Below are 13,548 nucleotides of genomic sequence, written 5' to 3' on the forward strand. Positions count from 1 at the left end.
AAATAATAATAATATTAAAAAATAATATGCTGATAATATTTTTTTAAAACTTTAAATTGTTAGGTTAAAAGGTTTAAATACAAAGTTTGATTCAACTCATCTCATTATTATAATTTTTTTAAAATTCTTATATAAAATATAATAAATAATTTAATATTTTTAAATTTTTAAATTTTAAATAATAATAATATTAAAAAATAATATTTTATTAACTTTTTAACTTTTACTTAAAATTATCGCATTTCTTCTCGTTCTCCGAACCGAAACTTATCATAACTGAACTCATCTTCATCTAGATTCGGAACTGCTCCTAAAACAGACAAGTAAGTTTCTACGAGGGGGAGAACATCTGCTTTTTCCTCGTTTTCTCAGTTCAGTTTTCGAATATATAATTAATGAAAAAACAAATAATAATAATAATATACGCTTCTGTGACTGTGAGGGGAGTAATTCTCTGTCTGTCCGTCACTGCCGTCTTTCGTTGTAATAGTACATATGATGTTGGGAGGGAGTACTAGCGTAGGCTGCGTAGCGCCATCTTTCAATTTTCTCCCTTTTGGCCTTTGTTATAAAAAGTCCCTCTTTTAGGCCCCTTCTCTCAACTGTCTCTCCGTGTTCAACTCGCGTGCCGAGCAGTCAGCCAGAGAGAGAGATAGAGAATCAGAGAGGGTCCTTTTTCTTTTATCTTTCTTCGATTTTATATTCAATCGAATAAGCTTGCTGGGTCTAAAGCCACCAATTTGAAGTCTCAAAGCCCTTTCATTTCTTATTCATCGTCATCGTTTTATTTTTCCTAATCGGATCGCAGTCTCCATATCGTTGTTTGATCCTTTGAATATCGCTGTTTTCTCCGGTTGACTCTTGTGGGTTTTTTTTTTCCCCTCTTGAGGTTTACGTCGTTCAGGAAGCGGGATTGAGCGAGACTCTATTGAGGATTTTGCGGTGATGAATGATGTTGACCTCATTGGTTTGGTCGTGAAGTAGTATGGAAGTGGTTGTTGCACACCAAAACGATGACGCTTTACGTTGGTCGCGAGGCTTCCAAGGTTGGTTAATGGTTACCCACTTACCTTCCCTTTATTCGGCAGTGTCTTTTGCGAAATTATGCAATTTTTTGGATTCTTTTTTTATTGGTTTGGTTCGTTACTGTTTGGGGATGCGAAGCTATGGAAAAGAGTTTGCACAGAGACGTCGACAGAGATCAACCTTCTTTTAGAGAACTGGAAATACCTTCTCGCGGGTCTCGTTTTTCAGGTTCTCTATTTTTATCGATTGATGGATTATCCCAGTTTTAATTTCACAGACATATATTCATTTTTCTAAAATATTATATCTTTTTTGATAAAAATCCTTAACCTTTGAAACTCCTTTTCACAGTTTTACTCTGACTGAAATAATTTGGAGTATGCTGTGCACTTTTCTTGAAATGCAAGAATCAATTTGGTCATGTTGTTGGGTTTCTTTCAGATATGTTTGCTTCGATTTATTTTTGGGGAAGTTTAAACTTGCGCTTTTGGTGTCTATTTCTTTGTTTGTGAACGAAGGAGAAGTTCTTTGCAATCTGGCATGATTTTCATTCAACAAGATCGGAAAAGCCCCCCCTTTTAAGTGTTTTTAGTTATTATTCTTATTACTGCTGCTATTATTTGCTTTTGACTTTTCATCGGTTCTTAGCTAGGATGTTTGAATACGGTAATCTTGTTGCCATGTCTTCCTTCTTACAGCTAAGTTCTTCATCATAGCATCACATTGTGTTTTTGGATGTTATTAGAAGTACAGATCCTGCATTTATATACTTGTAAATAAAAAAGGATCCTACCTTTTTATGGTTGAAATTTTCTCTCAAGTTTGTGTTTGCGGTGATTATTTTTTTAATTCTATGCCGTTTTCTTTTCTTACATATGTCTAAGAAATCACAAGCATACTTCTGTCTACAGTATGTACATGGTCTGGCTGCCCGAGGTGTTCATTATCTTCATCAACCCGGGCCATTACTTCAGGATGTTGGGTTCTTTGTTCTTCCGGTCTGTATTAATTTATTCTTTTTTTTCCGTTTCTGTGGAATGTACTTATTATAGGATTTTTTTCTTATTTTTAATCTTTTCGTGAAAATAGGAGCTTGGGCAAGACAAAGCTTACATCAGTGAGACTCTGTTCACCTTCATTTTCATATCTTTTATCTTGGTAAGTTTCCCCACTGAATTTTCTGTCTTGCTTATATTTTCTTTGGCAGTTTGCATCTTTCACCATTATGTTTTCCCGTTTGAAGAGCTGTATCTTTAGATTGAAACTACTCTCTGTTTCTTTGCTGCCTCTTGTATATCCACATTGATACAAGGCAATGTCAATAAATTTAAGCTTGATGCTCAGTGAAACTTGCATATCTCTTGCACGTAAATCTACAATCTACATTTTTCTGCCTCCATGAGTATATTGATTGTCCATCGAGTTCTTTGTTATCTGGGATTTGGACAAACTTGGATTGGAGCAACATGTATTACATTCTGGCAAGGAGATAAGGTGCGTGAGGGGTGGCTTGCAAAGAAATTACTGCTAAATTAGTGGTCGGGCAAGTGATTTTATTCTAAAGGAATGAAGTTCTTGTTCTGAGGTTTCTAAAGCAATTATTTTTTTATAAGATGCCTACAAATTATTTTAGTACTATTTTTTTGGTCTATAGAGGAGATTCTTTAGCCATGAGCTGCTTTATGCCTCAATTCTGAATCCTAGTAAAAATAAGACCTCATTCATTAACCTGCTCTATAAACTGTGATCAACTTATAAAAAATAAATTATGATCATATAGTTGTTTTCATTAACCACATCTGATGTCTCTTGTTTGTTTCCTTTTTGAGTTTTGATTTTGCAGGACCCTTTTACTCTGAAAAGTATATTTACTATTTCTTGTTAATGCATATGTTGTATTGCAGTGGAGCTTCCATCCATTCATCTTGAAGGGCAAAAAGATCTACACAGTTCTAGTTTGGTGCAGGGTTCTAGCATTTTTAGTCGTAAGTGACACTCGTGGCAAAATTATGGTGTCTGAGTTTCGTGTTAGACAATCTATTGGTTGTTTCAAATTTTTAAAGCCTGCATCCTACCACTCAGTAATGTGTATTGTTTGCCAAAAGGAGTTATGATAGGTGCTCGCCTTGGAGAGTATACTATTACGTTATTGATCCTTTGATCGATTGATAACCGTCTACTTTCTTTTATCCATTTGTTTACAACAATTTGCATCTTTTAGAAGCAAACTTTCTTTTAGAAAAGTTTGATTAGGTATTATTTGTATTTAGCAGTACTAATTTTTTTGTTTTGATCGGTAATCAAAGTATTTTATTCATAAAAGTGGGCAAAACCCAAGTATACAGAGAGTATACATGAGAAATACCTAACTAGAGTTTACAGCTGGTAGTAAAAATTCATGGACACTTATTCTGTTACAAACAGTATTTAGCAGTACAGATTAATATCATCATGCATGCTTTCATGCCTTTGTGTAGCTTTAAAACCTTGCTCAATAAACTATATGATAAGTTAATACAACTTGTGTTGTAGCTGTAACAAAATCAACCTGTTATAATAAAGAAAGAGTGAATCAAACTCTTGCCTTGATGAATCGAAACTTAGTCTCTTTTAGTGATTTTTTCATTCTGTTATTCTGCATGATGTAATTATTGGGTTGGGTTGTGATGGATGTGTCAACTCTGGGATTTATATTGGAAAGTTTGTTGTGTCAACTCTGGGGTGTATCATGAATGGAAGTGACATCCAAAGTTTTCTGATAGTTTGTTGTGTAATTATTTGCTGCAGGCTTCTCAAATTCTGCGGATCATCACATTCTATTCTACCCAGCTTCCTGGTCCAAACTATCATTGTCGTGAGGTAGCCTCCTTGGCAGTTTTTATGATTTTGCCGTGTGGCCTGATGTTAGAGAAAGTAACTATTTATGTCAAATGTTTTTATAATGTTTTTTTACCAAATAACCTCCTGTTGTATTATGAAGGGTTCAAGACTTGCTAGGCTGCCTCGTCCTGATGGAGTACTTGAAGTCCTCTTGATTAACTGTGAGTGACTCTTGTATTACTGAAGTGCTTTGGTTTATTGGCAGGAAACATTTCAAATTTGGCTCATTTTGGTTTTTGAATATGTAGTTCCTCGGGGCATAGTTTACGGTTGTGGCGATTTGATTTTTTCATCGCACATGATTTTTACTCTAGTCTTTGTGCGAACATACCAGAAATATGGCATGCGAAGGTAAAGTATGCTTGTAGATACTTCTAAATCCAGGTTGACTTCCAAGCTGGCTGATCATACCAGAGGCTGCCTTACTAGGTGGTTTTGACTGATCTTAGATTGTCATTATGCATCACTGCAGGTGGATAAAACAGTTTATTTGGTGTCTTGCTGTGGTCCAGAGTCTTTTGATTGTAGCATCCCGCAAACATTATACGGTTGACATCGTTGTTGCGTGGTACGGTTTACTTTGCTCTTTTTAGATTTTGATGTAGTTTCTGAACGAATTTCTTTTTTCAATTTATAAGTAGCTCACTAAATGGTTCCCGTGCAGGTATACTGTTAATTTGGTGGTGTTCTTTATAGACAAGAAATTGCCAGGTTAGGATGTTTGACTCAGTTATTGCTACAATTTTTTATCGGGTTTGAACATTTGCATTAACTGATGCTGTTACTCCAGAAATGCCTGATCGTTCTGGGGCAACATCATCATTGTTACCCTTAAATATCAAGGACAAGGATAGCAGGACCAAAGAAGAGAATCATAAGCTCTTGAATGGAAACTCAGGAGACCCTGCTGATAGGGTATGGTGAATCTGTTAGTTTTATCTGTTTTCATGATTAAAATATTTTTGCATTTGACCGTGACTGGGATTAGCATTACATGCTTTCTAGAGGTTGAGAACTCAACTCAATGGCAAGACTTTGGAAGATGGAAACATGGGCCATCTTGACGCTGCAATGAATGGAAGTGTATAGATAGTAGAGAAGGTGAAGCTGCTGCAAAGGACCAGAGCTACTACTACAAGGACTGCTGGTTAGATTATCATGCTCTGTAAGGAGCCTAGTTGATCGTCCGGTGGGCTGTTATTCCAATATTACTGGTAACTAAATTTCTATTCCAGTGGAAACGGGATTTGGCTTGTGGTTTTTGCTCCATAATTTAATATCAGCATCGGTTTGCACCTTTCGAATTTTCCATGCGTCTCTTAGTTCGATTATATTTCTACCATGCAAATGTTATCTTCTTTTGTTTTTGGTGAATTACCCGTCCTCACAATCTTAAGCGTATTTGGAGGCAAAGGCTGTTTTCTCTTGGGAGTGACCAGTATTTAATCTGTGATGCAAAAGCAGATCCTTGAGACTACGATTCTTATTTCTTTGATTCATCCCCTTGCCATTGGACCAATACTGTCTGTTCTTGTTTTGGTTGGGGGAAAAAAAAAGGAAACTGACGAGCGGCAAAAAGAAATCCGATCGTTTCTCATGTTATTTTTCTTTTTTTAATTTTCCTAATTAAGGTTAGATAAACGAGAGTACAAGAGGCTGAGGAGGTGAGCACCTAACATAAACCCGATGTATGGGAGACTCATTGCAGACGTAAAACAAGAAAGAGGCAATGTATATAATAAGTTGGACTCAAAGCCACGTTTCTTGGTTAAGCCGAGGAAGGGGCAACTGCAGTGTAGTTTGCACATAGTCCAAATGGTAAGATTCTTTGAATTTGGTATGAGATTTCATTCGAGGAGGGGGCATGCCAATTTTTTGGTGTTGTCAAAGTTGAAATATAGCTGGATAATTTAGGATCGGCCGATCCAGATCAATGGGACTCGTCAAAGCAAGTCGGTTCATACAACACATTTGACATTTAGAGATCCGGATATGCGGCGACATATGTGTCTCACGCTTAATTTGGGCGGCTCATAAAACTTGCGCATTGACATTTTGAATGGATTTTGAAGATCTAGTGTGAATCAGAGGGATCAAACATGATTCGACACGGTGAAAATGAAAAAAAAATAATAAACCAAGAAAGATATAGTTTGCAAAAAAGGACGAGGAGAGAGGGAGGAAGAGAATGAAGACAAGAGTGGAGTTAAAAGTTCCGGTGTCTCCTCCTATCGAAATAAGGAAGGGAAAAGCGTATGAAATTTGGAGAAAATGAGAAGAAAATATGTGTGTGTGTGTGAGAGAGAGAGAGAGAGAGAGAGAGAGAGAGAGAGAGGTGCAATGACCATGACCTCAAAGTTGGAGGTTGGAAATCCAAATCTTGTTGGAAATGTTGACTAGGTGGGCACGAGGATCCACATGAATCTTTACATATTTATACGGCTCTGACTGACATGTGCCGATGTTTAAGTTATGAAGTTAATGCTTCCTGTCTGTTGTCCCCATACCCCACCCTCCTGTCCATATTCTGCTCTGCTCTCAATCTGTTCGCACATTGCATTAGTTGTTCACTCAACAAAGTTATATTTTAACTAAAGTTTCATCAAGTTACGTAAAAATTTATTGTAATGAACTCAATATATTTACAGTATTTTTAACTTTGATAATTTTTATTAGCCAAATTTGTCCATCCCAAGTTGCTGGCAAAATGTTATTTCGGCATAAAGAATTCCTCTTTCCCACGTACTATTCTTTTTTTTTTTGAAAAGAAGCTTGCATTAATATCTATGAAACCATAGTTTGAATACAAGGAGGGATGTGAACAAAAGTCGTGGTACTACCACTGAAATTAAAAGCATCCCTACTCAAGGCATGAGCAACTTCATTGGTTGCTCTTACAACATGCCTCACCGACCACGACCCAAACGTGCTGAGAATCTCCCTGGCATCTGCCACAATCTGGCCCACGTAATTGAGAGCAACTGTCTGAGATTTTAGGCCTTCCACCACCAGCAAAGAGTCGCCTTCCAGAACCACATCCCGGTGACCAAGAGAACTACACAGCATAACTGCCTGTAAGGCTGCGTATGCTTCTGCCATGTGAGGGTCAGGGAACAGCTCCTGCACCATACGCAAAGAAGCTACCACCTTGCCATTCCAGTCACGAAGAATGACCCCCACCCCAACTTTGCCCGATGCTTTATCTACTGATGCATCCCAATTCGCTTTAATTTTGCCTTGAGGGGGAGCCTCCCACGCTTGGTTGGTTTGTTGTCTCAACACCCCTGCCCTCTTGCTCATTGACAGCTTGTGTAAGTCGTCTACCATTAGCTTTGATTGGCTTGTTACTACAGATGGATGAGTGAGGTGACCCTGGAAGATCACTTCATTTCTCCTCTTCCATATGTTCCAGGCTGTTACTGCAAACACTTGAAGCTCTTCTGGCTCCTTAGCTTCTATTAAGCCCTCTAACTTCTCTGCAAATGAAGGGGAGTCCATGCTGGTTTTTTGAAGCCTCCTACTGCTCATGGACCACACATCCCTTGCTGAGGGGCATTCCCACAGCACATGCTCAGTGGTTTCAGAAGCTTGGAAGCAGATGGGACATGTTGAATCTGCCACTACCTTCCTTGCCTTTAAATTTGCTCGGGTGGGGAGTGCATTAAGACATGCCCTCCACAGGAAAATTTTTGTGGCATTTGGGATGTTCAAACGCCAAATACCAGACCACAGGCCCTGCTGAATGGTGGCTCTTGATGCCTGTCCCCTTTCCTTATCTTCCATGTCATTCTTCAGGTGGTAGGCTGACTTTACTGAAAAGGTGCCTGTAGATGAGCATCTCCAAAAAAAACTGTCTGGCTTTAGCAGTGGACTGATGGGGATTTTCAGAATAGCCTCTGCCTCCCTTTTGGAAAACATGGTGGTTACTAGGTCCCTCTTCCACTGAGCAGTATGCTCATTTATCAGTATAGATACTTTGGTACTCTCATGCATGAACCTTACTGAATCTTGAGGCTTGAATGTTGAAGGAATGGGAAGCCATCTATCCTTCCATATCTCAGTTGTTTTTCCATTCCCAATTCGGCTTACCATCCCTTCCCTTAACAATGGTCTAGCTGCCAAGAAACTTTGCCATATGAAAGAGGCGTTGTGACCTTTTTTTGCCGTGAGGAAAGAGCCGCCTGGAAAATACTTTTCTTTTAGGACTTGTGCTGCTAATGAGCATGGATTAGAGACAATCTTCCAGCCCTGCTTAGCTAATAGTGCCAAGTTGAAATTTGAGAAGTCTCTAAAGCCGAGCCCCCCACTGCTCTTACCCTTCTTCATCCGTTTCCAGCTCACCCAGTTTATCTTGGATTCCTGATTTTGTTGCCCCCACCAGTAATTCCTGACCATTTTGCTTAGTTCTTGCACTAAGTTCTTGGGAAGTTTGAATAAACCCATGCTGTATGCTGGTATGGCTTGGACTATTGCTTTAATAAGTACCTCCTTACCCGCTTGGGACAGAAATCTGTTTTTCCAACTGGAAATTTTTGATTGCACTTTATCTATTAAGCCTTTGAATGATTGGTTTCTTTGCCTTCCCACAAGGGCTGGTAGCCCAAGGTACTTTTCATATATATTATTGCCCCTTATCCCTGCTATACTGATGATTATCTCCTTAGTTTCCTCTCGGGTATTTGAACTGAAGAAAATGGAAGTTTTTTCTTTGTTTAGCTTTTGGCCTGAAGCTCCTTCATACTTTTCCAACAAATGGTAGAGGTTGCTCCATTCAATGGAGTTGGCTTTGCAAAAAAGAATGCTGTCATCTGCAAAAAACAGGTGGTTGATGGAGAGCTTGGATTTTCTGATTGGTAGACCAGTGATGACCCTGTTCCTCTCGGCTTGGTTTAGCATACAACTTAACACCTCAGCACACATGATGAACAGATAAGGGGATAAAGGGTCCCCTTGCCTTAACCCCCTTGATGGAACAAACTTTTCTTGAGCTTCCCCATTCACTATGATGGAGTATGAGACTGTTTCCACACAATTCATTAGTAGGTTGACCCAATGCTGATCAAAACCCATCTTTTTCAGGACTTCCCTCAGAAAAAGCCACTCAATCCTATCATATGCCTTGCTCATGTCGAGCTTGAGTGCCATATAACCCTCTTTTCCTTTTAGTCTAGATTTCATAGTATGTAGAGCCTCATACGACACAACTATATTGTCTGTGATCTGTCTGTTTGGAACAAAAGCTGCCTGTGTTTGGGATATGAGGTCTGGAAGCACTTCCTTTAACCGATTGGCTATAGTCTTTGCAATGATTTTGTAAAAAACATTGCAAAGGCTAATAGGTCTAAAGTCTACCACCTGTAGAGGATTTGCTTTCTTAGGGATGAGGGCAATAAAGGTTTCATTCACCCCAGCAGACCACTTGCTGTCATTCAAGGCTGAGAGAGCTGCTTGTGTAATCCTAGGACCCACTGTCAACCAATGATCTTGGAAAAACACTGCTGGAAACCCATCTGGCCCTGGGGAGCCTAAAGGCTTCATACTGAAAATGGCCTCTTTAACCTCCATTTCTGTAAATTTCTGACCCAGCACTGCTATCATTCCAGCCGTAAGTTTACAAGGAAGAGAGTCCAGGCAAGCTTGCATGTTTGTTGGTTTAGAGGAGGTGAAGATTGCTTTGAAGTGATTCCGTATCTCAGTATAGATGCCTTCCTTACTAGTTACCTCCTGACCTGCCACATTTCGGAGCTTGTTGATGTAGTTGTGTTTTCTCCTCTGAGATGCACACTTATGAAAAAAAGCAGTATTTCTATCTCCTTCCCTAAGCCAATCCTGTTTGGCTCTTTGCTTCCACATTGTGTTTTCCTCATCTAGTAATTGGTCTATTGATTTCTGGATTGCTCTAATCTCATCATGAAGCTGGCCTTCATTTTGGTCTTTTAGAAGGTTCAGCAGCTCAGTTTTTGATTGCAGGGCAGCTTTGTCTACTTTGTTCTGGTCATGGCTCCATTTCTTTAAATTGGTTTTGCAGCTTCTCAAACCTTGTAATGAGCTGCCAAGTTTGTCCTTGGACTCTCGGATACTCTCCCAGGATCTTTTGATGGTAGCTTCACACCCTTCCTTTGTTTTCCATTTGGCTTCATATCTGAACATTCTTTTCTTCCTTGGCCTGTTGTTTGTTGTTTGCAAGGTTATCAATAGAGGCTTGTGGTCTGATGAGTACGTAGCTAGGTGCTGTACTGAGTGGTCTTCAAACTTGTCAATCCAGGAGGAGTTCCCGAGTACTCTATCAAGTCTTTCCTTGGTGAAATTGCTTCCTTCCCTGTTATTTGCCCAGGTATACTTGTCACCCTGAAAGCCTAAGTCATTTAACTCACATAGTGCAAGGGTTTTCCTGAAATCCCTGATTTGCTTATAAGGTCTCACAGCTGCCCCAAATTTTTCACTCAAGCAAGTTATTTCATTAAAGTCTCCAAAACACAACCATGGGACTTGGGGGGCTGGTTTTAATGCTTTAAGGATTTGCCACGTTTCTGATCTCTTTGCTGTATTAGGGTGCCCATAGAAACCCGTTAGTTGCCATGACTTGTCACCATTTGGGAGTTTTACTAGAACTGAAATGTGCCAGTTGGTATAGGTTTCAACCTTCACCTCCAGACTAGAATTCCACAACATGGCCAAACCACCACCTCTTCCTACACTGCCTACTGCAAAACAGTTATCAAAACCAGTTTTAACTCTGATTGTTTCCATCCTTTCACTAGAACACTTGGTTTCAATGAGGAAAACCAGGTGTGGGGACTTAGTCTTCACCAGTTGGAGAAGCTCATGAATTGTCCGGGGGTTCCCAAGCCCCCGGCAATTCCAACTTAAGCAAATCATTTGGATAGGTGGGGCTGTAGTACAGCCACCACCTCTGGTTCATTGGTTTGTTTCGACTCGAATACCACCTCAGTTTTCTGTTTCTTTGACAGCCTGTTTCTGGATCTAGTCTCAGTACCATAAGCTACCCTTTTGAGGTTCGGGGAAAGGGTGGGTGTGAGCTGTTGGTTTGTAATGTTAGCTAGGATGGGAGCTTGTTCCCTAGCTTTCCTTTTCCACTTAGTAGCCTCTCTAGTTCCCTTTCCACTAACCCTGGTCGAGTTTTCCTTTAGTAGCACAGTGTTGCTCAGCTTATTGTTACTAGAAGTCTTTTGTGGTGTACTATACTCTACCCTCATATCACTATTCTGTAAGAGTAAAGGTAAGATTTGTTCAGAGTCACTTACCTGTGTCAGAGGCCTAGAGGAGGGGTATGGGGTCTCTTTCCTTTTGATTTCTCTTTTGTCTTGCTGAGATAGACCATCATGATCACTGTTTGGACAGTTGGCTTCTCCTTCTGTACTGCTCCAGGTATGGTCAGCCTGACCTGTCGGGGTAAGGCCATTACCTTGCTTCTGTTTTCCCTCTGCAGAGTTCTTGCTGGTAGCTACCCCCTCTGTCCCTGAATTGGACCATCCCGAATTGACCTTTTGGGCCTCAGCTGCCTTTGGTTGCACCGGGGAGGAGTTGTCCTGTGATGACTGTTCCGATGAACCACCATACTTCTTAGTTGAGAAAAACTGTGAAGGACCATGAGAGGCACGCATCCATTGTCCATACTGGTCCTGGGATTGCTTGGAAGTGGTTTGACTTGGGCATTTACCTTCCATGTGCATAAGCTGTCCACATTTGAAACAAAAATTTGGGAGGCGTTCATACTTGAAATAGGTCCAACACTGTTTTCCTCTTACTTTGATCAACTTTCCTCGAGGGAGAGGTTTGTTAATGTCAACATCCACCCTTACTCTGAGGTGTCTTCCCCAACCACAGCCCTGATCATCTGTTTCTACTGTGTGAACCTTGCCGATTACTGAGCCCAGTATTACACCTTGTTCTGCATTCATAACCGCGAATGGTACATTGTGTAACTGTACCCAGAAGGGTTCTGTTCTGAATCTTATATCATTTGGGGCCAAATCATCTTCGAAATCCTTTAAGCAAATGAGGTGCCTGTCAAATGACCATGGTCTACCTTGTAGCACCTTCCTTTTATCTGAAAGCAGTTGAAATTCTATGAGAAACTTGTTGAAACCTATTTCCTTGAAGGTGATCCAACCTTCCAAGTTCCACACCTTAGCCATAGTGGACTTGAATGCCTCTCGGTTTACACTTCTGTCATACAGGTGGTAGGCAAAGATGCAGTGACTGCTTTTCGTTTTTATGGACTGGAAGGTTTCCTCTGGCAGGACCAGTTCCTGCTGCTCCTCTTCTGTAAGCTTCAAAGAGCTCCATATCGATGCTAGCTCGTCGGCCATTAGTCAATACGAACAAAGAAATAATAAATCACAGGATTTCTAGAACCACTCTATGAACTATCGTTCAAGAGACGAAAGCTTTGCCCAAGGACAAAGCAGAGAACCTCTACCTTGCGGAGAGGACCGATTTTCAAACTTATCCCACGTACTATTCTTAATACTTAGTATTGAAAGACTTGATTTTGCTGGCAGTTATGAAATTTTATTAATGCCTGCAATTATTGCTGAGGAACGTTGCTGTAACTGTAGTTCTCTACCTTCTTTTGGGCTGATCTGTCCATGAATGGGTTAATTTGACTTAGTTGTTTGGTATTAGAATTAAAATAAATAAAAATATCAAAATTAATATTTAATAGAATAATAATAGATTTGAAGAGTTTGCTATTTACTGTTACTGAAAATTAGTTAATTAAATTTATAAAAATAAATTTTTTATCAAATTTTATTGAGTCCACAACTAACGCTCACAAATGCTGTTGGTTCTTATTAATCGGGGAAGAGGTGCTGTTGAGGTCATGTTCAATTGTTTAGTCGACTTTGTGGTTAAATTAAAATATAAAGAGGGATAAACACTGTAATACCCAACCCCAAGCCCAACTCTTTTTAGGTCCATGTAATCTACTTTTGCCCAACTAAAAAGGCAAATAGGTTGTGAGCCTAAGTGAAACGGTGAGTTTTACCTAAGTTCAACTTTCATTCAACTTCAATGGAAAAGCCCCTTAAGACAAATATATTTATGCCTTTTTATCTCTTATATTCGATGTATTGGAGTAGTCATAACTTGAAAGCTTGACATTTGTGCTACAATATAGGGGTGTACAGAAACCGATACCACCGGCTGCCCCCAACGGGAATCGACTGGCAGCATCAGGAACCGGCCGGAACTGCCGGTGAACCGGTCGGCATACGGTATAATTTATTCAAAACTACTGAATATCGGTTCGGTAGCGGTTTGACCCTAATTCAAACCGCTGAACAGGCCGACTTAATAACCTTTTTTTTTTTTTTTTGATTTATACCTTACTTAAACGACGTCGTTTCATTTAAACAAGTGAAATGACGTCGTTTAATATCTAAAGTTTAAAAACTAAATGAAACGGTGCCGTTTCATTCTAGAGTTTAAAGTCCCCCAAGTCCTTCTTCTTCCTCGATTCCTTCTTCGTCTCTCCTTCTTCATTCTCAGACGCCGCCCCCGTCCTCTCTCTCTCTCTCTCTCTCTCTCTCTCTCTCTCTCTCTCTCTCTCTTACGGCGCACGCAGGCCATGGCAGGACAGAGGGCCTCTCTCTCTCACTGTCAAATTGCACCTCT

At 39.9% G+C, this 13,548-nt stretch overlaps 2 protein-coding genes across 5 annotated transcripts; one reads left to right on the forward strand and one right to left on the reverse strand.

The window, feature by feature from the left end:
- The first annotated feature begins 396 nt into the window (after nt 1-396).
- Nucleotides 397-5,215, forward strand: LOC122277230 (phosphatidylinositol:ceramide inositolphosphotransferase 1-like). 4 transcript variants are annotated; one of them, XM_043087159.1, is made up of 12 exons: nt 397-1,046; nt 1,165-1,254; nt 1,911-2,024; nt 2,116-2,184; nt 2,931-3,011; nt 3,814-3,885; nt 4,007-4,067; nt 4,155-4,257; nt 4,379-4,474; nt 4,571-4,617; nt 4,697-4,821; nt 4,895-5,215. In XM_043087159.1, exons 1-12 carry the CDS (start codon nt 1,014-1,016, stop codon nt 4,916-4,918), a joined length of 915 nt encoding a protein of 304 aa, XP_042943093.1. In that variant the 5' UTR covers nt 397-1,013; the 3' UTR covers nt 4,919-5,215. The 4 variants fall into 4 exon arrangements, with proteins under 4 accessions (XP_042943093.1, XP_042943091.1, XP_042943094.1 ...); XM_043087157.1 differs by having other exon boundaries at nt 413-1,046; nt 4,912-5,215; XM_043087158.1 differs by having other exon boundaries at nt 425-1,046; nt 1,938-2,024; nt 4,912-5,215.
- Nucleotides 5,216-10,781: 5,566 nt separating this feature from the next.
- Nucleotides 10,782-12,239, reverse strand: LOC122277105. Its single transcript, XM_043086985.1, has one exon. It carries the CDS (start codon nt 12,237-12,239, stop codon nt 10,782-10,784), a length of 1,458 nt encoding a protein of 485 aa, XP_042942919.1.
- Between the last annotated feature and the right edge of the window lie 1,309 nt (nt 12,240-13,548).

Source organism: Carya illinoinensis, chromosome 9 (assembly GCF_018687715.1).
Source record: "Carya illinoinensis cultivar Pawnee chromosome 9, C.illinoinensisPawnee_v1, whole genome shotgun sequence".
NCBI lineage: Eukaryota > Viridiplantae > Streptophyta > Magnoliopsida > Fagales > Juglandaceae > Carya > Carya illinoinensis.